This window comes from Metopolophium dirhodum, chromosome 5 (assembly GCF_019925205.1).
Source record: "Metopolophium dirhodum isolate CAU chromosome 5, ASM1992520v1, whole genome shotgun sequence".
Taxonomy (NCBI): domain Eukaryota; kingdom Metazoa; phylum Arthropoda; class Insecta; order Hemiptera; family Aphididae; genus Metopolophium; species Metopolophium dirhodum.
In genome coordinates, this window is record NC_083564.1 from 24,265,615 (window position 1) to 24,287,490 (window position 21,876).

Below are 21,876 nucleotides of genomic sequence, written 5' to 3' on the forward strand. Positions count from 1 at the left end.
CTTACAGATGCAAAATTGGTAAATACGTCCCTAATCTCGATGATTCAAAAACAGTATAATATTGTTATTTATGAGACATTATATTTTATGCATTTTTTGCAATTTTCGATTATAAAATGATGTTCACACGGCGTGTTGAATAGGCAATTAAGGTGCACATGAATGTCTAGTAATTTATTGTTTGTATCCGCAGAGTATATTAAATATTGTACAAAATTATATAATTACTCAATAGTATTTGAAAAAAAAAAAATCTTTTTCAGGCTGTTATTCTAATGAAGAATCCAAATAATTAAACAACGTAAAAAACAATAATATGATATTTGGATCTTGTGCTTTATATACAAAAATGTTATTTTGTTCTTGTAAGTTATATTGTTAATTTTTATTACTTACAACAGTTATAATACACAACCAGTTTTGCCGTGTCGGTCTTGCTCATGTTTTGGTCCCCGACACGTCCATTTTCAATGGGCTCCAGTAAAAACAACCTTTTTAAATTTCTATAAATGCAATTAACTAACATCCATGAACTTGCCCCCCCCCCCACATTAACCAACACACATCAAAAGTATGCCAAAAAATAGCGAATAATTAGCAAGTAATAGCAAGTTGGTTTTCAAAATTAGCAAGTTATTTTCACATTTTATATGGTCAATTTTTAATTAGGTGGGCCAAGTTCAGGTAGCCCATCCACTTTATCCGATCCTCTCCAATAATATGCCAAAAAATAGCAATTAATTAGCAAGTAATAACAAGTTGGTTTTCAAAATTAGCAAGTCAAGTTACTATTAGCAAAACAAATATTGCACCAGGTGGTACATGAAGATGCCCCCCCCCCCCTGACTGTGTGCAAAAATTTTCAAAATTATTGCATACAGTTGTAAATTAATTGTAAATTCAATACTTGAATTTGTAAACAGCCACCTCGGTTGTTGAGTCAAAAATAAGTTTCAGGGGGCCAAGTTCACGCAGCCCTCCGCAATCTGTCTGATCAGTTCCGTTCAAATTGTAAACAATTGTAAATTCAATCCCCGAATCAGTAAATTATCAGAAAATTTAGAAATCAAAAAACATTAAAAATCAAACAATCAGACAGATTGCGGGGGGGCTGCGTGAACTTGGCCCCCTGAAACTTATTTTTGACTCAACAGTCGAGGTCGCTGTTTACAAATTCAAGTATTGAATTTACAATTAATTTACAACTGTTTGCAATAATTTTGAAAATGTTTACATATAAAATGTGAAAATAACTTGCTAATTTTGAAAACCAACTTGCTATTACTTGCTAATTATTCGCTATTTTTTGGCATACTTTTGATGTGGATTGGTTAACGTGGGTGGGCCAAGTTCATGGACGTAAATAACTAATAAGATTACTACAAATATATACATTAATAAACTGTAAAAGGTTAACTTTTACAATTCCAATATACCAAATACCTAAGTATTACCAATATACCAATGCCTAGGTATTCCAAATACCTATGGCTCGTAACGTTATGACCTAATATAGATTTTAAAAAAATGTTATACAAATTTCAAAAATTACTATAAATTAATGGTTTCAATAATTTGAATCAGAAATACATTTTTACGACTAATACTATGATTGTCGATTAGAAAAATAAAAGTACCTGCATGGTGCAACTGTATAAACTATAAGATAAGTTCCATGGCTGTATTGGAAACATATGTTAGAATATATAGTCTATATTAATAATTGAAGGATTGGGCTAAATTACACGTTAGGTTAGGTACTTTTTTTTCCAAACTAATACGTAACAAAAAAGTTGTTACTTAAAACGAAAAATATGCAAAAAAATACCTACAACTGAAACTAGAAGAAAGCAAATTAAAATGTGTACCAATATATTTCTATAAAAACGAGCATCACATAAAATCATCAGATAAAATGTAATAATGTTAAGTTTGCAGTTCCTGGCCACAATGTTGTGCCATAAGTTTTTTTAAGAAAATTACCTCAGGTTTAAAATGGTAGGATGTGTGATAGCTTAAAAATGTCATATATATAATTAATAAAAAAAACCAAATATTGGGGTAGGTTGACCTTAACTTTTTGATTTTGAAATGTTCAGCATGCTACTGCCTGGTAATAATCATTAGTACCTATATATCAAACTGTAATGATTATTGGGTTGATAATAAATTATTATAATATAATCATAATCACAAGCAAAACAACAAATTCACAGTTAGACATTAAGATATTATAAATGCATGTTTGGCCCCCATATAGAAAAACAATTTAATGTGCCAGACAACTACCGATAATTGATATTAACTAATATATTGATCTATATTAAAAATAAAACACAAATTAATAATTATTTTGACTGCCAGTCCTATTTTATTATCCACACATCAATTTTATTAGCTTAATATTTTAATACATAATAAATTGTGCACTAAATAAGTTAATAGTTAAAATAATTAATGATTACAATTTTAAGATTATAATATGATTTGTGCATTTTAAAGTTTTAAACCACTAATACATTTACAATTTTAGCTATTAAGAGGATATTTTATATATACCCAAATTGTTTGAAGTAAATTACATTTCTAGTTTCAATACCTATGGCAGTGCTTAAAAAAAATATATATGTGTAAATTCTATTACACATACAAAACAAAAATTGAATACAATTTCATTCTTAACATTAACTCATAATTACCCTTATTAAACAATGGTCCAATACTTAACGTTACTACTAAATTTAATTTCAATATTAAATAGAGAAAACACAACATAATAAGGTGCTTCGACATATTTTTGATAACATTAAAGAAAACGCTTCCGCCTAATTTTTTGGAATAATTATAAAGCAATCAAAAATAAAAAACAATTATATATTAATTTTAAATTAAAATATTTTAAGTTGCTTTATAGTTCAGATATATTTGTGATTATTAAAAGGATAGATCTGTCATATAAACTAGAAGATGATAAAAAAACACAATATAAAAATATAAAACAGTCAAGTCAAGAGTTACACAATTAGAAAAATTCAAACACTTAAAAGTTATTTTTAAATGCATTTGTTGATGGTAATATATCATTTAATCATATTTAAATGTTTTTATACTAGCTTTATGTAACAAATTTACTATTAGAGTAAAACAAATCTAAATTTCCATGGTTGCATCTTTCTTTTTAAATTAAATTTTTATAGACTTATTTTAACATAATGTTAGGGGTTTTCATAATCTATTTTTTGTCAGGATAAATATAATTTGTTTTAAAATAAACTAAATTAGGAACAATGCTTTAAAATAATAGTTTACATTTATCAACTTAATATTGATAATGGTATTTGATATTATTTATTGAAATTTTTATATTTGGATATTAGAGACAATAAAATATATTATTTAGTTAAATTCTTCGAATTTATTACATTATAACATTGTTAATTTTATTGTATTTATTAATGTTTTTACTGAAAAATAGTATAGCTTCGCTAAGATTTTGCTTCGACTCAAAATAGCACAAATACAACTTGATTAAATTAGTAATATGGGCATTTTATGAAAATGTAAAAATAATGTGTTTACATGGACTGTCAATGGTCTAAGCAAATAAATTATTAATTTTATTAATTTATAAAAACTTTTGTTACTTAGTTGGACGTTAAAAAATATTTTATAAAAAAAATTGTTTTGAATAATTCATTCAATTTAATGTTGATTTATATATGTATATTCATATAGTTAAGTTAATTATTCTGTAATACTTTATTTTATCAACTAATGCATTTAAAATATTTTGATACATTTCTTATTTCTTAATTTAATAACTAAAACAATAGTACAGTTGAATGAAATCTAATATCTATTAGCTGTAAGACATGATCATCATAGGTAGTTTTTAAAATAACACTAATCAAACACACAAATTATACACAAAATAGAATAAGAATACAACTTTTCTCTGTATTCAAATTTTTTCAAATTTTGTATAGTGCTTATCAACCAAACAAAACTAACCTAATGACTAAAAAAGTAACTATTTAATTTATTTATAATAGTTTTACAGTGATAGAATAACTTAAAACTTTCTTTTTTTAATTTTTGACATACTAAGTGTTGTGGTTGTAAAATGAATTTAATAATGTAATATTTTTATTAATTAAGTATTAAACTTTACTTTTCTTGGTTGAATTTTGCCCGATTGTCGAGGCATGGTAGAGTTTGAGCAAATTTATTGCATCTTGAGCTTCACGTTTTTCATAAAGAAACCGTCCACTAGCTTCTTTAACTTGATCTAGAAATGACCTATAAAAACGTAGGATATTAGAACAAAACTAAAGTGTGTTATATTATAACTTTCAAGACTAAGTAAAATATAATAAGTCTGAATTCTATTAATTTAGGAAAATATAATTGGTTTTTAATTGATGGATTAAATAATATTACCTACCTGTCAAACGCCAAATCAACCAAACTTTCTGGATCCATATCAGATAAAAGTTCAAGATCGCAACCACTCAAGAATGCTATTTGACCTATATCGTTTTGCAGACGTCGAATCAAACTGTTTAAACTCTGTGTGCCATCAATTTGATCGTCTGCAAATTTAAAGCTTAAAAAAAAAAAATGTATAGAGACATTTGGTAGCATAAAAAAAATGTAAAAAGTATTTTACTTCAGTTATTAGTCCACTCAGTGGAGGGAAAACATAACATTTAAGGTAGAGCTAGGAACACAACTACTTCAGACATAAATTGAATAGTTCTTACCTCTAGATTACCTAGAAATAGATTCTCTAGATGCCTACTAGATAACCATATAAAAAATGTACTATAAAATGTACTATACAAATCATATTTCTTGACATCACTTAAAAAAAAATGTTCAACATTGTTGATAATAATATTATTGGTGGCTAATAGTTGTCAATAATCAATAAATACATATTATATTACACAATAATATGTATTATTTGTTATATTATATTTGAGAAAAAGCAGTGTTCAAAGGATGAAATTACAGTTCCTGCAACCTTTTTGAAGAGCCACATATCCACCCAATTTTAAGAAGTAGTTATATTGCCAACCAGATTATTTAGAAGAACATAATGTATCAAATTTACATTCCATATCGTATACATCTAATACTATAAAATGAAGAACAGCTGTCTAGTAGTAAATAAAATAAAAACTTTAATAAATTGTTCTACCTTATATCATATGGACTCCATTTTTGGTCAGATTTTAAAATCATAATTAATGTATTTGTTTCCAAAGTGTCAAAATAGTCTTCCTCATCAATTTCAGTGCCATCAGATTCAAGAACGACTTTAATGGGTTCATTTTCATTTATATCAAGTTTTTGTTGAGCTAAACAAAGGTATAATATTGTAAAACTAAAAACTATTTTCAATATTGTTTAATGTACTTTAATTTTTTAGAATTAGTAAAAATATAAAATGCATACATTCATTACATTACAAAAATATTTTTACCTTTAGTCATAAAATCAGACAATGAAGTTGCTACAATACCAATTTTGTGTTCGCGTTTAGAATCAATTATTTTGTATGGTTTACCAGAGTATTCTTCACTAGCCATTTTAAATTAATAATTCAATGCAAAACAAAACAAGTTTGAAGTTTCTGATTCCTACCTTCTACCGAGTATCTAGTATCTATGCCCTATGAATATTGAATTAAACAAGCGATATACCCGCTGAAATATTTACAATAAACAAACTTCTTGCTAAATTTTATAGGTCCTACGTCTTCTCGGTCAATACTCGATAGTCTTGACAATTATCTATGACTTATGTAGGTACTCTTGTACATATTATTATCTCAATTCTCAATATCTGTGTATATGTTCTATGCACGGACCACGGACTAAGATATAATGGACTGGGAACGAGCAGCTTATCAGTGGCCCCAAAAGTATGTACAAGAGGCAAATGTGGAGGGTCGCAATCATAATTGAGAGTTTACAGCGCCATCTGTATAAAACACGGACTGAGATACAAAATGTGACGTTAAATAAAACCACTTGTAGCGCTGAAAACATTAAATTATGAGTGTTGATGATAACAGAGGAACCTTTTGCGGGCTGTCCCCCGTCACCCGCCTACCGTGTCGTTTCCAGTCCATTATATTTTAGTCCGTGGTTCTATGTGAATTCTTATCAGCAGTTTGGTTTGCGAATTATGGTCGAAGTGGACTAAAGTACTGACTAAATTACTGGCTAAAGTTAACCCCATTCATGGTTTCCTTCAAAGAGCTCATAAATATTTCGGTAAAGATAATGTTTTGTTTTTTATATTGATAACGTAAGACTTCTGTTTTATGTTAACTTTTTAGTTTTTCATTTCGTAGTTGACTGTTTACTCTTTTCTTAGCTTTATAGCTTTACGGATGTTTGCCATTCCTTCTTACTTATAAAAGTGAATTTGCTTAAAGTATCATTAAAAAATAATTATTTAATTTAGATTTTGTTTAAAATACTTTTTAATTAATAAACATTTAGGTACCTAGTTGACTTAAAAAAAAAATATACAACATTTATTTCGTATTGTGTTGAGCAATAATATTTTAATTTAATTTGTGCTGTCTGTAAGTATATTAGTTAAAAATGAATTAATCAAATTTCAGAAAGTAAAAATTTATATGAATATGTAAATAATGAATTTTTCTTATTTTTCTTTCTTATTCTGTGTGATTTTTTTTAACAGTAATCTCTCATTATCTCAAAAAGTATTTTCTTAATATTCCAAATTAATGATTGTTACTATTAAAAAAATCATCCTGCATAATAGAATATAATGTTTATGACATTTTGTATAGTATTTATATTACGAGTTTTTAGTTTAATTGGCTTTTGAAAATATAATTTCAGTGAAAGATCTAATTTTTAATTTTTAATTTTATTCCTTTTTTGTCCTAATTACCAATGGTAGCATAAGATATTATAATTAGTTAATTTATAATATAAATTATGTGGTAAAGTTAGGTACCTAGTATTTTTTAGGTATTTAATTTTTGTTCTTTAAAAAATAATTGAATTGGGTACTATTCTTAATGTGTTATATAATATAAATATTGTTATTATTTTAGCTTTTAATACAATATAATTTAGGTTGAACTCTGGCTTTTGGGTCTTTTAAATTCTTTGAAGACAATTTTTTTAATAAGTATTGCAAATAATTATAAATGCTATTATAAGATTGATACATTGAAGCATAAAAAAAAATTTTAAAATGCATATCTAATTCATTTTATTTATATCATTTTTAGAAGATTTTTGAAATGGATGAAACTGAAGTAAAAGAATATCGCTGGGAAGGCGGTTACGAAAAAACATGGGAAGAAGTGAAAGAAGATGAAGGAGGAAATGTTGAATGGTCGGTTAAAGAGATAATTGAAAAATCTAAGCGGTTACTGGCAACTCGGCAGCCTAATGTCCGCCTGGGCATGATGCGACATTTGTTTGTTATTGTAGATAGTTCCAATTCAATGGTTGAAAAGGATTTAAAACCTACTAGACAATTGTGTACTTACAAATTGCTTCAGGATTTCATTCAAGATTATTTTGATCAAAACCCAATTAGTCAACTTGGTCTGATAACTACAAGAAATTCATCTGCAGAGCGTATATCTGAATTGTCTGGCAATAGAAAATATCATCTTGAAGAATTGAAAAAAACCTTTGGAGATTTTAATTATTGCAACGGATTGATGTCTGTGCAAAACTCTTTAGAAATTGCATTGTCAGTTATGAAAATGTTGCCTTCCCATACTAGTAAAGAAATACTTATTATTGGATCTAGTTTGAGCTCGTGCGACCCAGGAGAAATAAATACTTCTATAGAAATGCTTAAAACCCATAATATTAGAGTTTCAATGATACACTTGGCTGCTGAAGTACGGATGTTTCGACATTTGTGCAATGAAACTAAAGGCAAACATAATGTAATTGTAGACGATGTACATTTTAAGCACATTCTTTGGTCGTTAGTGGAACCTGTTCCTCTTCCAAATTCAGTTGATGCATCATGTGTGAAAATGGGTTTTCCTCAAGAGTTAGAACAAAAGCCACCATTCACCACTTGCTCCTGTCATTTAGCAGAGGGTGGCAAATTAAACGCAAAAGGTTTCTTTTGCCCACAATGTAACAGCAAGTATTGTGAATTACCTGTGGAGTGCAAGTGCTGTGGTCTCATACTCGTGTCTTCTTTACATCTTGCTAGATCATTACATCACTTGGTTCCTATTAAGCCATTTATAAAAATTGAGCTTGAAGAAGGTTCTAGTGCCTACTGCTATGGATGCAGAAAGAGAATAAAGGTCCCTGCTGAAAATGTGTACTTTTGTGAATCTTGTAAAAAACATTACTGTGACGGCTGTGACATTTATGTGCATAATACATTACATGTATGTCCAGGCTGTGCAGTTAAACGAGATGAAAAAAGATAATATACAAAACAATAATTGTATGTTAAAACATTTGGTGTTTTTTTTTACTAATGCATTACTTTGTGCATAAACTAAACAATTTAAGAGCATCAATAATTAATTGATTTTATTTTATATATTTTTAGGCATTATTCCTATTAAATTATTTTAGTTTATGTGTACAATTAAAAATGATTAAAAATAGAAAAGAACTGAAACAAAAATTTTTAATTTGATTTATTTTTGATACTCTAAATGAACACACAAATTATAATACCTAATTAAGTTATTATGTATAGGTGTAACAATAATTTGATTATTAACTATATTTAATATAAAATGTATGGATAGTTAAATTCCTAGTAAAAAAAATGTTTATTTCATCATAGTTGGGAATGTATTATTAAATCGGGATAAGTTGATAAATATTCGTATTTGCATTGAAACTAATAAGTGATAACACTGAGTCACTGAACAATAAGAAATAAGTTACCGGTCACTTAATGATTCTTGTATTCGTTCAAAGACCCAAGCAAACATAAAATAATAATATAATATTTTATCTACATTTTAAAAACAAATGGTTATTCAAAAGTTTAAAACCAGTGTTGGTCAAAAAAAATATATGAATAAGGAAAAGAATAATTTTTTGAAGAAAGAATGTTTAGTTGTTAAATTTCTCTCTGTGTATTGCAGACAATTAATAATATGTTCGAAGGAACAAATATGTATTAAAAAATTGTAAGGAGTAAATGTAATCATGTTATAAATTATGTCGCAACTAAAAATATAAAAGTATAAAACACAGTTTTTGATATTTATTTTTTTTTTTTTTTATTGAACTTAAGCCCGGCGACTGGCCATTAGCTGTTGTAGTGGTTATGAACTGTGGTAGGGGTAAGATTGATACGGTAGATTGATTTTACGATTGTTTTAACGGTTGTTACGGTAGGTAGCAAACACGTGTATGTGTGGAAAGGTTTTTAACTACTATAAACCCGGGTGGTCACCCATCCGGGAGCTAGTAGATGTGGCCGTTACTTACTCCCAGTCGTATTCCGCGACTGGTAGCAGCCAACGCGCCACGCCAAGCCACAATAGTTATTTTATGTTCTTATTTGGACGTATTACTGGAATTACGAAACCATGTTTTTATGTCATATTTTGTCTGCTATCGTATTACAACCGTCTAATATATCGCATGGTATTCAACTAATTAATTAAAATATCGTAGATTGGGCTTCTTACGATTGTTAAAAAAGTTCTTCTCTACAATTTTTATGATAGGTAGTTTTGCTCTAAACCGCTTCAATAAGCCGTATTACTTGAATTATCGAACTATTTAGGTACAATAAAAAATACTAGTTATTACGATATCAGAATAAATAATAACTAGATATATAAGAAAAAAATCAAAATTAAATCAAATGTTATTCCATTTAGTGTACATATAGTATATATAGTATATTGTATACAAATATGTAACAATTATTACAAATTAAATGTCATATAATAATTATATTATAACCGTTCGAATAAATTATTATTACAATGATTAAAATAACAATTATGATATCGGAATAATTATGTAAGAAAAAAACGAAAAATAAAATAAAATAATCAAGTGTTATTACTAGAGTTGAGTTGTTTTCTTAGGATGTTGAAGACTTAAATAACACAAACAAATTCAACTGTTAAAGTAACAATATATCAGACTGTATTAAATTGTCAAGCTTTTTTACTTAACAAATAAAATTTTATTGACATTCAAATAAAATAGATAAAAAGGTGGGTAAGAGGATGTAGGTTACAAGTGGGTCACTGTAATGGATGATGTTAAATTTGAGTTCAATGATATAATATCATTGTATAAAAAAAAACGATTCTGAGCGAAAACGGTCAGTCAGCCTATGATATTACCAAGTATATTTGATGATATTATTGTGAATAAAGTAATTTATGTATAACTTATTTACATGTAACCTTGTTTTCAATTTTCAATCCTTAGCTATAAAAGTTGAACATTTTATAAATTTTTAACTAAAAAATTATTTTTATTTTTATTATTAGAACTTCCCGTATATTACTATTATAGTTCGACAATTATAATTATTTAAATAATTATTAAATTATAAATTTGATAAATTATATCAATATTTAAACTTTAAATGCTTATAAAAAAAAATTGTGCCTATGTATTTTTAATATTTTTCAACTGCTATTGGATCGATATATCAGGAGCCTTGTATTAAATGTTCACGCTTTTTTACCAAATTCTTACAAAGCACCCTAAAACACAGTTTGGAAAAAAAATTCAATTCTAAGTGTTTTTTTTCGTGTTACGAAAAAAATGAAGTTTTTGATGTTGTTCATCAATAACTTCAAAACGAAGTTTGTCCTGGCTTTTTTTTTACATTCTTACAAAGCACAGTAAAACAAACATTTTGAAAAATCAAAAGTTGCTAAAACAGAATCGTTCATAATAATTACTTTGATCATTATTGATAAAATATATTTTGAATATAAGATTCGAAATACGTGATACACAAAATAAATATATGTTGCATGGTCGTAGGCGAAACTAGACACTTTTATTAGGGCAGGCCAAATGAAAAATATAAAAGAAAAACTAGGTAAAAGGTACGTTACCCTGGCACCCCTATATTATTAGAATTTTCAAAGTAAATTATATCATTAGTTAGTACTTAATAACCAATTCGTAATCATTCGTGACCACAAATTCGGAATTCGTAACTTGATTTCCACCGCGGAAAATCCATTTTTCCCCCGGGGGTGCTGCGGTAACGTTTACACCAGCACCCCAATTAAAGGGAAATGCACTTATCGCAATCAAAATAGTACCAATGTTTAGTAATCAATTCGTAACCATTCGTAACCACAAATTCGGAATGAAATAATGTGTATAATAATAATAATTAATATAGTATTATATTTTAAATAATAATTAATTCTTCATGATTTTGTAATGTTAAACGAAAGAATCTTGTGAACAATCGCTGTCGCCGGTCAATGATACAAATGTGAATTTATAACAAAATAAATATGAAAATGAAAGGGAGTATGTACGTTTTTCGTATTAAACTTGTTTTATTATTCCTTACAAATGTATGATCTAGATCAGATCCAAAACATATATACAAGAGTAGGGGATCTCGGTTAAAATTGGTTTCAATAATAAAAACAAAATATATATTATAATAATTAGCTATTAAACACATGGGCAAGTCCGGATTAAGACATTTTGAGGCACAGGGGCCAAAGTTTAAAATGAGACCCCTGTACGAAAAAAAAAATTATTATATTATTTAATATTAAGTACCTAATAGCTGTTATAATAAATATATATATAGGTATTGGGTACATAGCAATAAATAATGAATAATGTATCACTTTATTTATAAATTATAGTTTACAAGCTTTTTTCCTCGCTAAATAATCATCGAATTTTTTAGGTGATTTATGCAGTGTTATAGCCTATAATGAAAAAAGTAATGGACAAATCTGAGGCCCCTAAATAAATTCTAAATATCGAAGCCCGGGGGCCATGCCCCTCCTGGACATTAATCCGGGCTTGTACATAGACATGGATGATTCATACATGATTATTTATAATTCACCAAAATATTAAATTTATAAATAAACAATGCATACAATGATAAGGTTTTAAATAATTTTTATTATTATTTTTATTTAAATACAATAATTATACATAAAACAATAGTAATTTGTATTTTGTATTTTTGTTCCTACACATTAAAAATGGTTGATTGTTGTTTTGTACCAGGGTGTAATACTGGTTATGCTTTAGATGTCAAACAACAAAAAAACAATTGGATTAAAAAGTAAAAGTTTGTTTAAAGCACCCAAAGTAAGAAAACAAAATATCTTAACCTTATTTATGAATAATCATTTTCAATGCGTATGCATTTTATTGTTAAGACATTCAAACTACAATGCAACTACAAAAAAAAGGAAAAAACCAAGAGTAGTAGAAAGTTGTCAAAACTTTAATTAATGTATTATTTTTATATGTACCATACCTACCTAATACCTATGTATTTTATGTTTCATTTGTCATTATTAATTAGACTCGTGACCGTAGTCCATTATAGAATGTTGTGAATTTTAAACTTTTTTTTATAGCGATAACTTTTGAACTTTGACTATATATTTAGGCATACTTTAACATGACCAGGTAATGAATAGTAAATCATAATTTATATTTCATTCCAATTCAAAAAAATCAAAAAGATCGTACATTTATAGTAAAGTACGTATAATATGTGGTAAAACTTGGCACTGCTATCGAACGACGCGCTCCTGGTGACAGAATAACCGTGCGACTTTTGTCGGGCCCACGGACTGTCTACTATACTATCAATTATCATGACAAATTTAATTTAATTTAATTCAAATTTAATTTAAATGTGTACTATGATATTATAATGAACTGGGAACGAGCAGCTCATCAGTCAGTGGCCTCGAAAGTATGTACACAGATTTTCATATAATCTGTGGTATGTACAACTACAACTGTTCAAGAGGCAAATGCGGGGGAGTCGCAATCATAATTGAGAGTTTACAGCGCCATCTGTATAAAACACAGACCGACATACAAAATGTGACGCTAAATAAAACCACTGGTAGCGCGGAAAACATTCAAGTATGCGTGTTGATGAGAACAAAGGAACCTTTTGCGGGCTGTCCCCCGTCACCCGCCCACTTTGTCGTTTCCTGTACATTATAATATCTTAGTCCGTGGTCGGGCCATATTTTGTATACGGAGTTTGGTCTCCTTATCTCTTATCTTCATGGATAGAAACTACTATTTTTTGTATAAACTGCACGGACCACTATAATATTATACTTATCTATGATTTAAGATATATAGGTATAAATTAGTGAAGTACTAAAGTATAATATCTTAAATCGTGGCACGGACCAAGATCACTTTATAGTTTACTCTGTGGTTGTATACTTGTGTACTTGTATCATTAAACTTTTTTTTATGGGTTGTTTCTCGAGCTTGTACTCGATCGCTACTCGCGGACTGCTGTAACTACTAGCTTGCTAATTGCTATTTGCTATAATACTAAAGGTGTACAGTCTATAGTCTTATATAGTGTCTCTGCGGTGACTGTGTCTACATCTGAGTAACGAGTAACTGACAACCTCGACAATTGTATAATATTCCAATCTACATTCTACATTCAAAGTCCAGAGATTGGCAACAACAGTCAAAACGGTTTACTTCATACATTCATTTTATTCCATATTACCGCCGTGGTTGCTTAATAAATTTGTTTTCAATGAACAAAGAATATATTATAAAAGACTTGGTGACGACTTTGGCGATAGCCATTGCAGATCACCAACAAACGCCTAATGAAAGTTATGTGGGCACTTGCTTGGACAAAGTTAACAATGTGTTCAAGCCCCAATGGATGAAAAATCAAGTAATACTCGAGTAATATACATAGTACAAAATATAATAAAATATACAAATACCTACGTTGTTTGTGTTGAGTATGAAAAACAAAAATGTATACCTAATCAAACATTTATTCAACTGGTATTAAATGGTTATTATAAATACACATGTATCGTTCATTGTTAACCTAATCCTAATGTATCAGTGGTTGCAGTCAGAATTTTGCTTTGTGTGGGGGGTATGCTAATAATTTGTTATCTAAGGGATGTTTAACTAGGATCCCACATACGCTTAGTATGCTGGGCTGGTGCAATTTAGGCTTTTGCAGTAATCTTCATTAAAATTACAATTTTAATACATGGTTATATCTTACTTACTAAATAATTCACAGAACGCTGAAAAAATTTTTCAATGTTCATGGAATTCATGAAACCCTGGCTATATCACTGTACGTCTGTATTGTATATAAATTAAATTGAAAATTCTAACAAGCATCAAACATTTCTATCAAAATATTAGTATACACTTGTTATATTTACTTACCTATACCCAGAGGAGTAATTTCAATGAAATAACTGACTACCAGCACTATGCTGCTGCCCCTTATTTTTCAAGTTTGTCCATAAACGGTATAAATTATGAGGGTACTAATTTCAAAACAGGGGATGCTAATCATCTCCAAGCCCCTCCCTCAAAATGTTGCCTATGCTTATACTACAATATGAATTGAATTCTTAAAATACAATATTAATTTCAGTATCATAAATGTGCATAAAGTTTGGTCAAAATAGATCACTAAACAATTTTATTTTAATGGCTTAATAATATTGAAAATGGAGAGCTAGTAAAAATCTGTGGTCATTTCAATAAGTAATTTATATTTTACATGTAGATAATACATGTCTGTTTCCCTATTTTATTAATTTCAAACTGCATTCTACTAAAATATATATTTCTTGTATTTTTTTTTTTTTACAGGATGACATCCTATGTTTATTTCAAGTATGCTTAGAAATTAGTCCTACAGATACCAATCTAGTAGTTAAATGCTGTAAATTGTTGTGCAAAGTATTACCAAAACTCGGCATTGGCGAAGAAAATCTTTTAAAAAATATAATTTCTTGGACACTGTCGTGTATTTTTCATTTTAAAGCCCGTGTACAACATTCAGAACAAATCAATGAAATTCTTAATTTTTATGTCTGTACTATTCAAACATTTAGAAACTTAAACATTAACAATTATAAAGTAAGAAATTATTTACATTGGACTATCTATTTAAAACAAAATCATCTAAAGTTTTGGTTAAAACTAATTTGTTTCTATTAAAATGTTAACTGTTAAACACAAATTACCCATTTTAGATAATTTCTAATGTAATGGCTTTATTACTGCAAGTATTAGAAAAAATTGAAAACAAATCTGAAGATTCACAGACAAATATTGACGTACTAACATACATAATGTTACTTGAAGCAACTGTAGTTATTATAAAAGATTATGATCACATCAATACTATTGGAATCTACATAATTAAATTTATGGAACAGTCAATACATCAAAAGAATTATATGCAATCATATAGTCAAGAAGTATGTTTTCTAATAATTATAAGAAATTATAATATTTATCTAGATTAAAAAACAAATTTTATCAATAAATGAAACAACTTGTAAAATAAAATACTTACAATTTTAAATACAAGAATATTTAAATTAAACTATAATAATTTTAGGTTTTAAAATATGGATTACAAATTTTGTCACAACTTATCGATCAGTCTAAACAATGGACTCATGATAATTTTAACAAATTGTTACCAATTGTTTTGGTATATTTAAGGTATGGTTTGATTTTTGATCAATCAAAATTTCTTAACGATTTGCAACCCTCTCCTATCGTACAATGGGAAAATCCATCAAGACTAGATATAGTACCTACGGTGAATTCAGTTTAAAATGTTTAAAAAATCAAGTTTTTACAGTGTGATAAAAAGATTCAAGATAATAAAAATTCTTATTTCTAGTTTAATATGACAAATAAACGACGTCAAAAAAAAAAGAGAATTACAGAATCCAAAAATAAAGTACCAACATTTGTTACTATTTCAGTAGATGCTGAAGTGTTGATGGATGTAAGGGATTCAGATTTTTCTGAAGATGAACAATGTTCATCTAATATGATTGGATTTATAACATTAGATATACGGTTGTTAGCGGCACAAATAATGAAAAAAATGTTTACCGTAGGTTTTAAATGTTTATTTACTTATTAAATTATAGAACTATAATTGTAGTTATACTCAACTTGATTTCAGATAGTTGAGAAAAAAATGTTGTTAGGGTATTTGTACACAATTATTGATGGTCCCATGAACATTCAAAATTGTTTGATTTCGGATGTAGGAAATTCAGTAAGAGAACCTTCTTCTAGAGTACGCGCAACTATTATAACTGCAATCACATCTATTTTTAATGGATCAAAAATATTTTTTGCGCAAGCTCAATATAGGTAAATAGCCTATTTTTCATATTCTTGATAATATGTTGTTAATTTTAATATATTTATTAATATTTTTAAGAGAGAAAAAGGGTGCATTTACAACATGGTCTGAAACTCTTGCTGATTATATGATTACAATGCATAATACATTGTTAAAAGATTTTAGTATGGAAACGCATAGTGTCCGTCTTGTACTTTTACATTGTTTTTCAACTGTGATTTCTAATACCCCATATACAAGGTTGAATAAAAGTCTTCTTAAATCAGTATTAGACGCTATACTTGTTTATACTAAATGTGAACCATGTGGTTAGTGTTATAATAATGTATATACTTTTATTATTTTTGTTTTATTTATTAATACTTATATTTACTTATAGACAATTATCTAAGAATAGGAGTCTTCCGCTGTCTGTCATCTGTTTTCAATTCGGAACTTCCAGAATTTGAAAAAGAATTATTGATAGAAAAGAGAACAGAAATTGTAAATTTATGTTTATACTTATTTAAAGTAAGTAAACATTCCAACTATATATTCTCTATATGTTTTTATGATCTTATAAAAATAACTGTATGTATAAATTTATAAAAGTTAAATGAAAAAAATTGTGGAATGAAAGTCATCAAAAATAAATGTTCTAGAAAGTGTTGTACATTTTTCAATTTTTGTTTTAAACTACAATATTATCTACCTCTGATTACTTATTTATGAAAATCAATGATCTGAGTTTATTTGGATAGTTGATATTCTAATTTTTATTTTTTTTCTGTCTGCAGGAAACTAAGTTATTTCTAGAAAGTGACCAAGACAATACACAGATGATTGTAAGACGTCAATGTTGGCAAATATTAAATAGCTACTGTTATCATTATAATGGTTTGATTGAAAATAGAATGTTAATTAATATTGCAATCGAAGACATGAAATATACTAAACAAACTTTATTGCGTAAAAATATTTTGTCATGCTTAAAACAAATGTCTGCGGTGTCGGAAGGTAAATAGTAAAGTATACTAGTGGTCGGGAGTAGCGCGCTAATTGTAGCGATTGACGTAGCTTTGCTACATTACGCCTTAGATAGCAAAATACTATAGCGCGCTAAACATTTATGGTTTGCATTGCAAAAATTATCATTATTTTGTCGCTACCTACAATGTAATTGGTGATTATTAAAATATCAATTATGATTATATTTGTTTATTTATAATATGATAATGATGAGTGTACTAGTGAAGTTTTTGTCCTGGATCCTGTCCAATGACCAAATGTCAAATCAGTACAAACTACAAACACTAGTTTTCAATAAGAATGTTTTTAAAAATATAATGAAAAAGTAGCGCGCTAGTTTAGACAATAGCGTTAAAAGTAGCGATAGCGAGCTAGTTTTTGTGGGAGTAGCTGTAGCGTTAGCGCGCTACAAAAAAACTATTAGCATCCCGACCACTGGTGTATACATTAGTCAATTTTGCTAATTAATCTATTTTTTTTCTTATTGCAATAAGATAAATTAATCATTTAAATAGAATGTATAATTTATATAATTTATGTATTAGGGGATGATTATAAATCTGCTAGGTTAGAGAAATGGAAGTTGATATTTCGAAAATTAATACCACAAATGTTTGAAGAAAAAGATCCACAAACACTGCCCATTCTTATTGAAAGTTTATCAACAATTGGATCAGATTTATTTAATGAGCTTGAAGTATTAATATAAACAATTTATTTTTAAGTTTTTGATCAAATATAGTTAAATAAATTTAACAAAATATTACTTATATAGGATGAATTAATTGATTCGTACTGTGATGAATTACATATGTTTGTTGCCTGTGAAGATCAATATATCCAATCAGCTGCAATAGCAACATTAGGTACACTAATCAAGTATGAAAAACTATCAAAAGTAAGTTAAAAACAATATGACATATTTTTCATTTTTAAAAAATATTACTTTTAGTACCTAGTTATTTATAATTTAATTAAAACAATTTTATAGAATCCAATTTATATAAGACACACTATTGATGGTTTGCTTTATGTTTCATCAGTAAATAAAATAAATTCAGTTCAAGAAAAACTAGCATGGACATTAAACTGCTTATCTGAAATCTTAGTAGATAATTGGTAAGCATCTATTAAATCTATCTAATAAATAATTTAACAATGGCGATTATAATTTATTATACGCTTCAAATATCATGGGTGTTTAAAGTTTAAATAAATAATTAATATTTGAACTAGCACCTATAATAAACTTGTAAGGGTTAATGGGTAATTAATTACTACTTTCTTTTGATTATATTTCTTCAATTTTGGGCTGATTATTATAATTGTCTAAATTCTACAATTTATATCTCTTTCTTCAGAATCTGTTGTTCAATAAATAAGTACAAAATTAGTTCATGATCACTATTATCAATTAAATATATTATTTTCATATTTTAGGGATTTGTATGAAATTGAAGATGAAAAATTATTATGCTTGGCCAAAGCGGCACTATCAACACTTGATCGGAAACCGGTAATCAATGCTTACACATTGTAACATATTATATAATTTATGTAATTATTGTCTAATCTATTTTAATATTTAGTGTAGAGCTTGTGGTACTAGGGCATTAGGTCTCTTACTGTCATTAATTGACCACACTGATGTTACCGGACAGCAATTTGGCCCTCTATATGAAGACTCCATAAATATCTTAATTAATATTGCCAATGGAAATGATAGTATGAAAGTTAGTAGATAACAATTTCATCGCAAGTACTCATTTTAAATTAAATTAAAAAAATTGTATTCTGTTATAGAATCGTTGGAATAGTTGTAATTCTCTAGGTGTCCTCTACCAAACCAACTCTATTCAAAAATTACCAGAAACGTTAAAGGTAAAAAATATAGATGTAAAAAGTCAAATGTGCAACATTGTGCGATATTAATTGTTTAAAATTGCATTTTCAGAACAATGTGTTCAATACACTATCTACATTAATTATAAACTGCTGTAACTTTAAAGTCAGGCATGTGGCTTGTTCATCTTTAATGTATAATCGTCGAGACCTATATGGTAATAATTACTCTAAAATGTGGCACAGGCTGTTTGATGCTTTTGAAAATGCACAAAATTTACCTCATATTTGTGAATACAAGCATCAACAAAAACTCATAAATCAGGTTTGTGCAAAATAAATACAGTAACGTCCCACTAAAGCGTTCAATACCGGAATAAAGTCTGCTGAGTTCAACGACGGCGGGTCAAATGTTTTACGTATTTTAAAAAAGGTCTAGAATGCTTGACTGGTGGTGTTTAACTGTACAATTTGGTATGGTCACTGAGTTTAAATGTATAAACAAAGATTGGAATTGGTTTTGAGTTTCTGCCATTTTTGTGTTGAAAACAAGGTTTTATCTTATAACGTTCATGTTATTATCAATATTTTGTGCGGCAGCGTATTCGAGACACCAAAATACCACTGAAATTGAATGGCTAATACATGTTTGTTTGAAAAGTGATATTAACTAATGGGCAATTGCTTTGAAGTTATTAGATATTTTAAATTACTATAAAATTTAATTTAATGTATTAAGAGGACACTACACCTGCCTGTATGCGTTTCTTTGCCTTAACATATCCCATAACATGACAAATTGTAAATTTTGAATAATCCATTTAACTCGGTTATATTTATTATTAGAGGGAATTTACCTATTATCTAGTGAATATCATAGATTTTTTTATATATAATTATGTAAAGCAAGATGATAATTTTAAAATTCAGTGGACGCTGCTTATTAGGAACACTTTTTAGAGTTTTATAGATTATTTACAAAGTAAAATTTACTCATTACTGACATGCATTTGTAAAACAAAGACAACGCAGGCAGATGAAGCAGCATCCTCTTAAGAGGATGTCAGCGCACTGTTTGTTTTCTCTCTCTGGCCCACGAGCAACATAGACAAAACGCATTGACGCAGAATCATTTTTTCTATGTTTTTAAGTAATCTTAGGGTAAAATCACCCATTACAAAAAAAAATAGAGAATAATGTTTTTGAGGGAATGACATATCAATTTTATATTTTACTGTTATTTGACTTTGTATTCAACTTTCAAAATAAACAAAAAATTGTTGTAAATTTTAACTACGTTTAAATTGTTTTGAAACAATATTTAGACAAGTCGATAAGTCATTCCCTCAAAAATATATATTCTCTTTCTTTTTCGTAATGAGTGATTTTACTTTAAGGTTACTTAAAAACGTAGAAAAAACAATTATGCTTAAATGCATTTTGTTTATATCGCGCGTGAGCCAGAGAGAGAAAACAAATAGTGCGCTGACATCCTCTTAATGAGATTTTACTTTATTTTTCCAATCAGCACACACTAAACACTACATTATCTAAATATATGGTTTAATTTTCTAGCTTTGTGCATCGTTTTGCAATTTGTGTAATTTGCTTGAGCCTTCAGACATTAGTGGTTTAACATACTTGTTTGACTCTCAGCTACACGTAATCCATAATGAGATGGAAAAATTTTGTAATTCTAATGACATTCCAAATTATTCTGAAATGTTAGCAGCAACACATAACCATTTGCATAATATGTTGAAAACCAAACAACTCACGTCTAAACAAGAAGAAATTGTAAACAGCTTATTGAATATGTTTGATAATCGTTAAAGTGTCTTATGATTCTGTTATTCTATTTGTGTATAATTTATTTTAATAAAATGTATATTTATTATATTCAAGGTATTTGTACTACTTTTATTACTATTTGAAAGTACATTAATTGATAGTAGAGCGAAATACTATTATGTATGACCTTCATTACAATTTACACAACCCACAATATATTTATAGTACCAATCTTAGCTCGTGGATTGATAAACCTTAGGTATACCTTTTCTAAATTGTAAAATTAATCAAGTGTACTGTAGCAAGAATGTCTTGAATATTACACTTATACGTGAAAGAATATAAACATTGATTTTAGCAATGCTTAAAGTAAACTCTAGGGAATAGCAAATTCAGGATTGCAATTGTTTATATTGTCTTTAACTTCTTTGTTATATAACTAGAACACAATAATGCATAATTGTTAATAAGCAGTTTGACATTTATCAAAATTATATCTAGTTTTATGAAAACCGAGAAAATGTTTCAGAACAGATATTGTTCAGTATAACACTCTTTTTTTTTTTGGTATTATGTAAATTAAAGATTATACTAAATAAACAAAACAATATATTTTTAAAAATGTTGGTTTATTTAAAAAAAAACTTACAAAATTAACACAAGATCAAAATACTTCACAAAAATCACTATAGCGGACTTAAAATAATTATTAATAGTAAAATTAATATCTAGTCACATTTTAGATAAAAAAAAAAATAAAGCACCTGAATATATCCTATGGGTTAACTTGACAATAATCAATGTAATACAACCATTAAGAAAAAAAAAAAATATACATGT

General features: G+C 27.7%; 3 protein-coding genes across 4 annotated transcripts; 2 read left to right on the forward strand and 1 right to left on the reverse strand.

Moving 5' to 3' along the window:
• Nucleotides 1-2,348: 2,348 nt before the first annotated feature.
• On the reverse strand, nucleotides 2,349-5,865 carry LOC132945495 (DNA fragmentation factor subunit alpha-like). The gene is made up of 4 exons (XM_061015265.1): nucleotides 5,489-5,865; nucleotides 5,204-5,363; nucleotides 4,445-4,606; nucleotides 2,349-4,299 (listed from the first exon to the last, which is right to left on the reverse strand). The coding sequence occupies exons 1-4, from the start codon at nucleotides 5,592-5,594 to the stop codon at nucleotides 4,161-4,163; spliced, it is 567 nt and encodes a 188-aa protein (XP_060871248.1). The 5' UTR covers nucleotides 5,595-5,865; the 3' UTR covers nucleotides 2,349-4,160.
• Nucleotides 5,866-6,334: 469 nt separating this feature from the next.
• LOC132944628 (general transcription factor IIH subunit 2) lies at nucleotides 6,335-8,489 on the forward strand. Its single transcript, XM_061014081.1, has 2 exons — nucleotides 6,335-6,601; nucleotides 7,283-8,489. Exon 2 carries the CDS (start codon nucleotides 7,295-7,297, stop codon nucleotides 8,459-8,461), a length of 1,167 nt encoding a protein of 388 aa, XP_060870064.1. The 5' UTR covers nucleotides 6,335-6,601; nucleotides 7,283-7,294; the 3' UTR covers nucleotides 8,462-8,489.
• A 4,802-nt stretch (nucleotides 8,490-13,291) lies between these two features.
• LOC132944660 (uncharacterized) lies at nucleotides 13,292-21,144 on the forward strand. 2 transcript variants are annotated; one of them, XM_061014130.1, is made up of 17 exons: nucleotides 13,292-13,928; nucleotides 14,871-15,140; nucleotides 15,257-15,484; nucleotides 15,628-15,834; nucleotides 15,919-16,137; nucleotides 16,210-16,403; nucleotides 16,474-16,703; nucleotides 16,775-16,905; nucleotides 17,172-17,391; nucleotides 17,949-18,100; nucleotides 18,179-18,301; nucleotides 18,395-18,522; nucleotides 18,844-18,919; nucleotides 18,993-19,136; nucleotides 19,207-19,284; nucleotides 19,358-19,570; nucleotides 20,821-21,144. In XM_061014130.1, the coding sequence occupies exons 1-17, from the start codon at nucleotides 13,902-13,904 to the stop codon at nucleotides 21,076-21,078; spliced, it is 2,898 nt and encodes a 965-aa protein (XP_060870113.1). In that variant the 5' UTR covers nucleotides 13,292-13,901; the 3' UTR covers nucleotides 21,079-21,144. The 2 variants fall into 2 exon arrangements, with proteins under 2 accessions (XP_060870113.1, XP_060870112.1); XM_061014129.1 differs by having other exon boundaries at nucleotides 13,292-13,917.
• The last annotated feature ends 732 nt before the right edge of the window (nucleotides 21,145-21,876 follow it).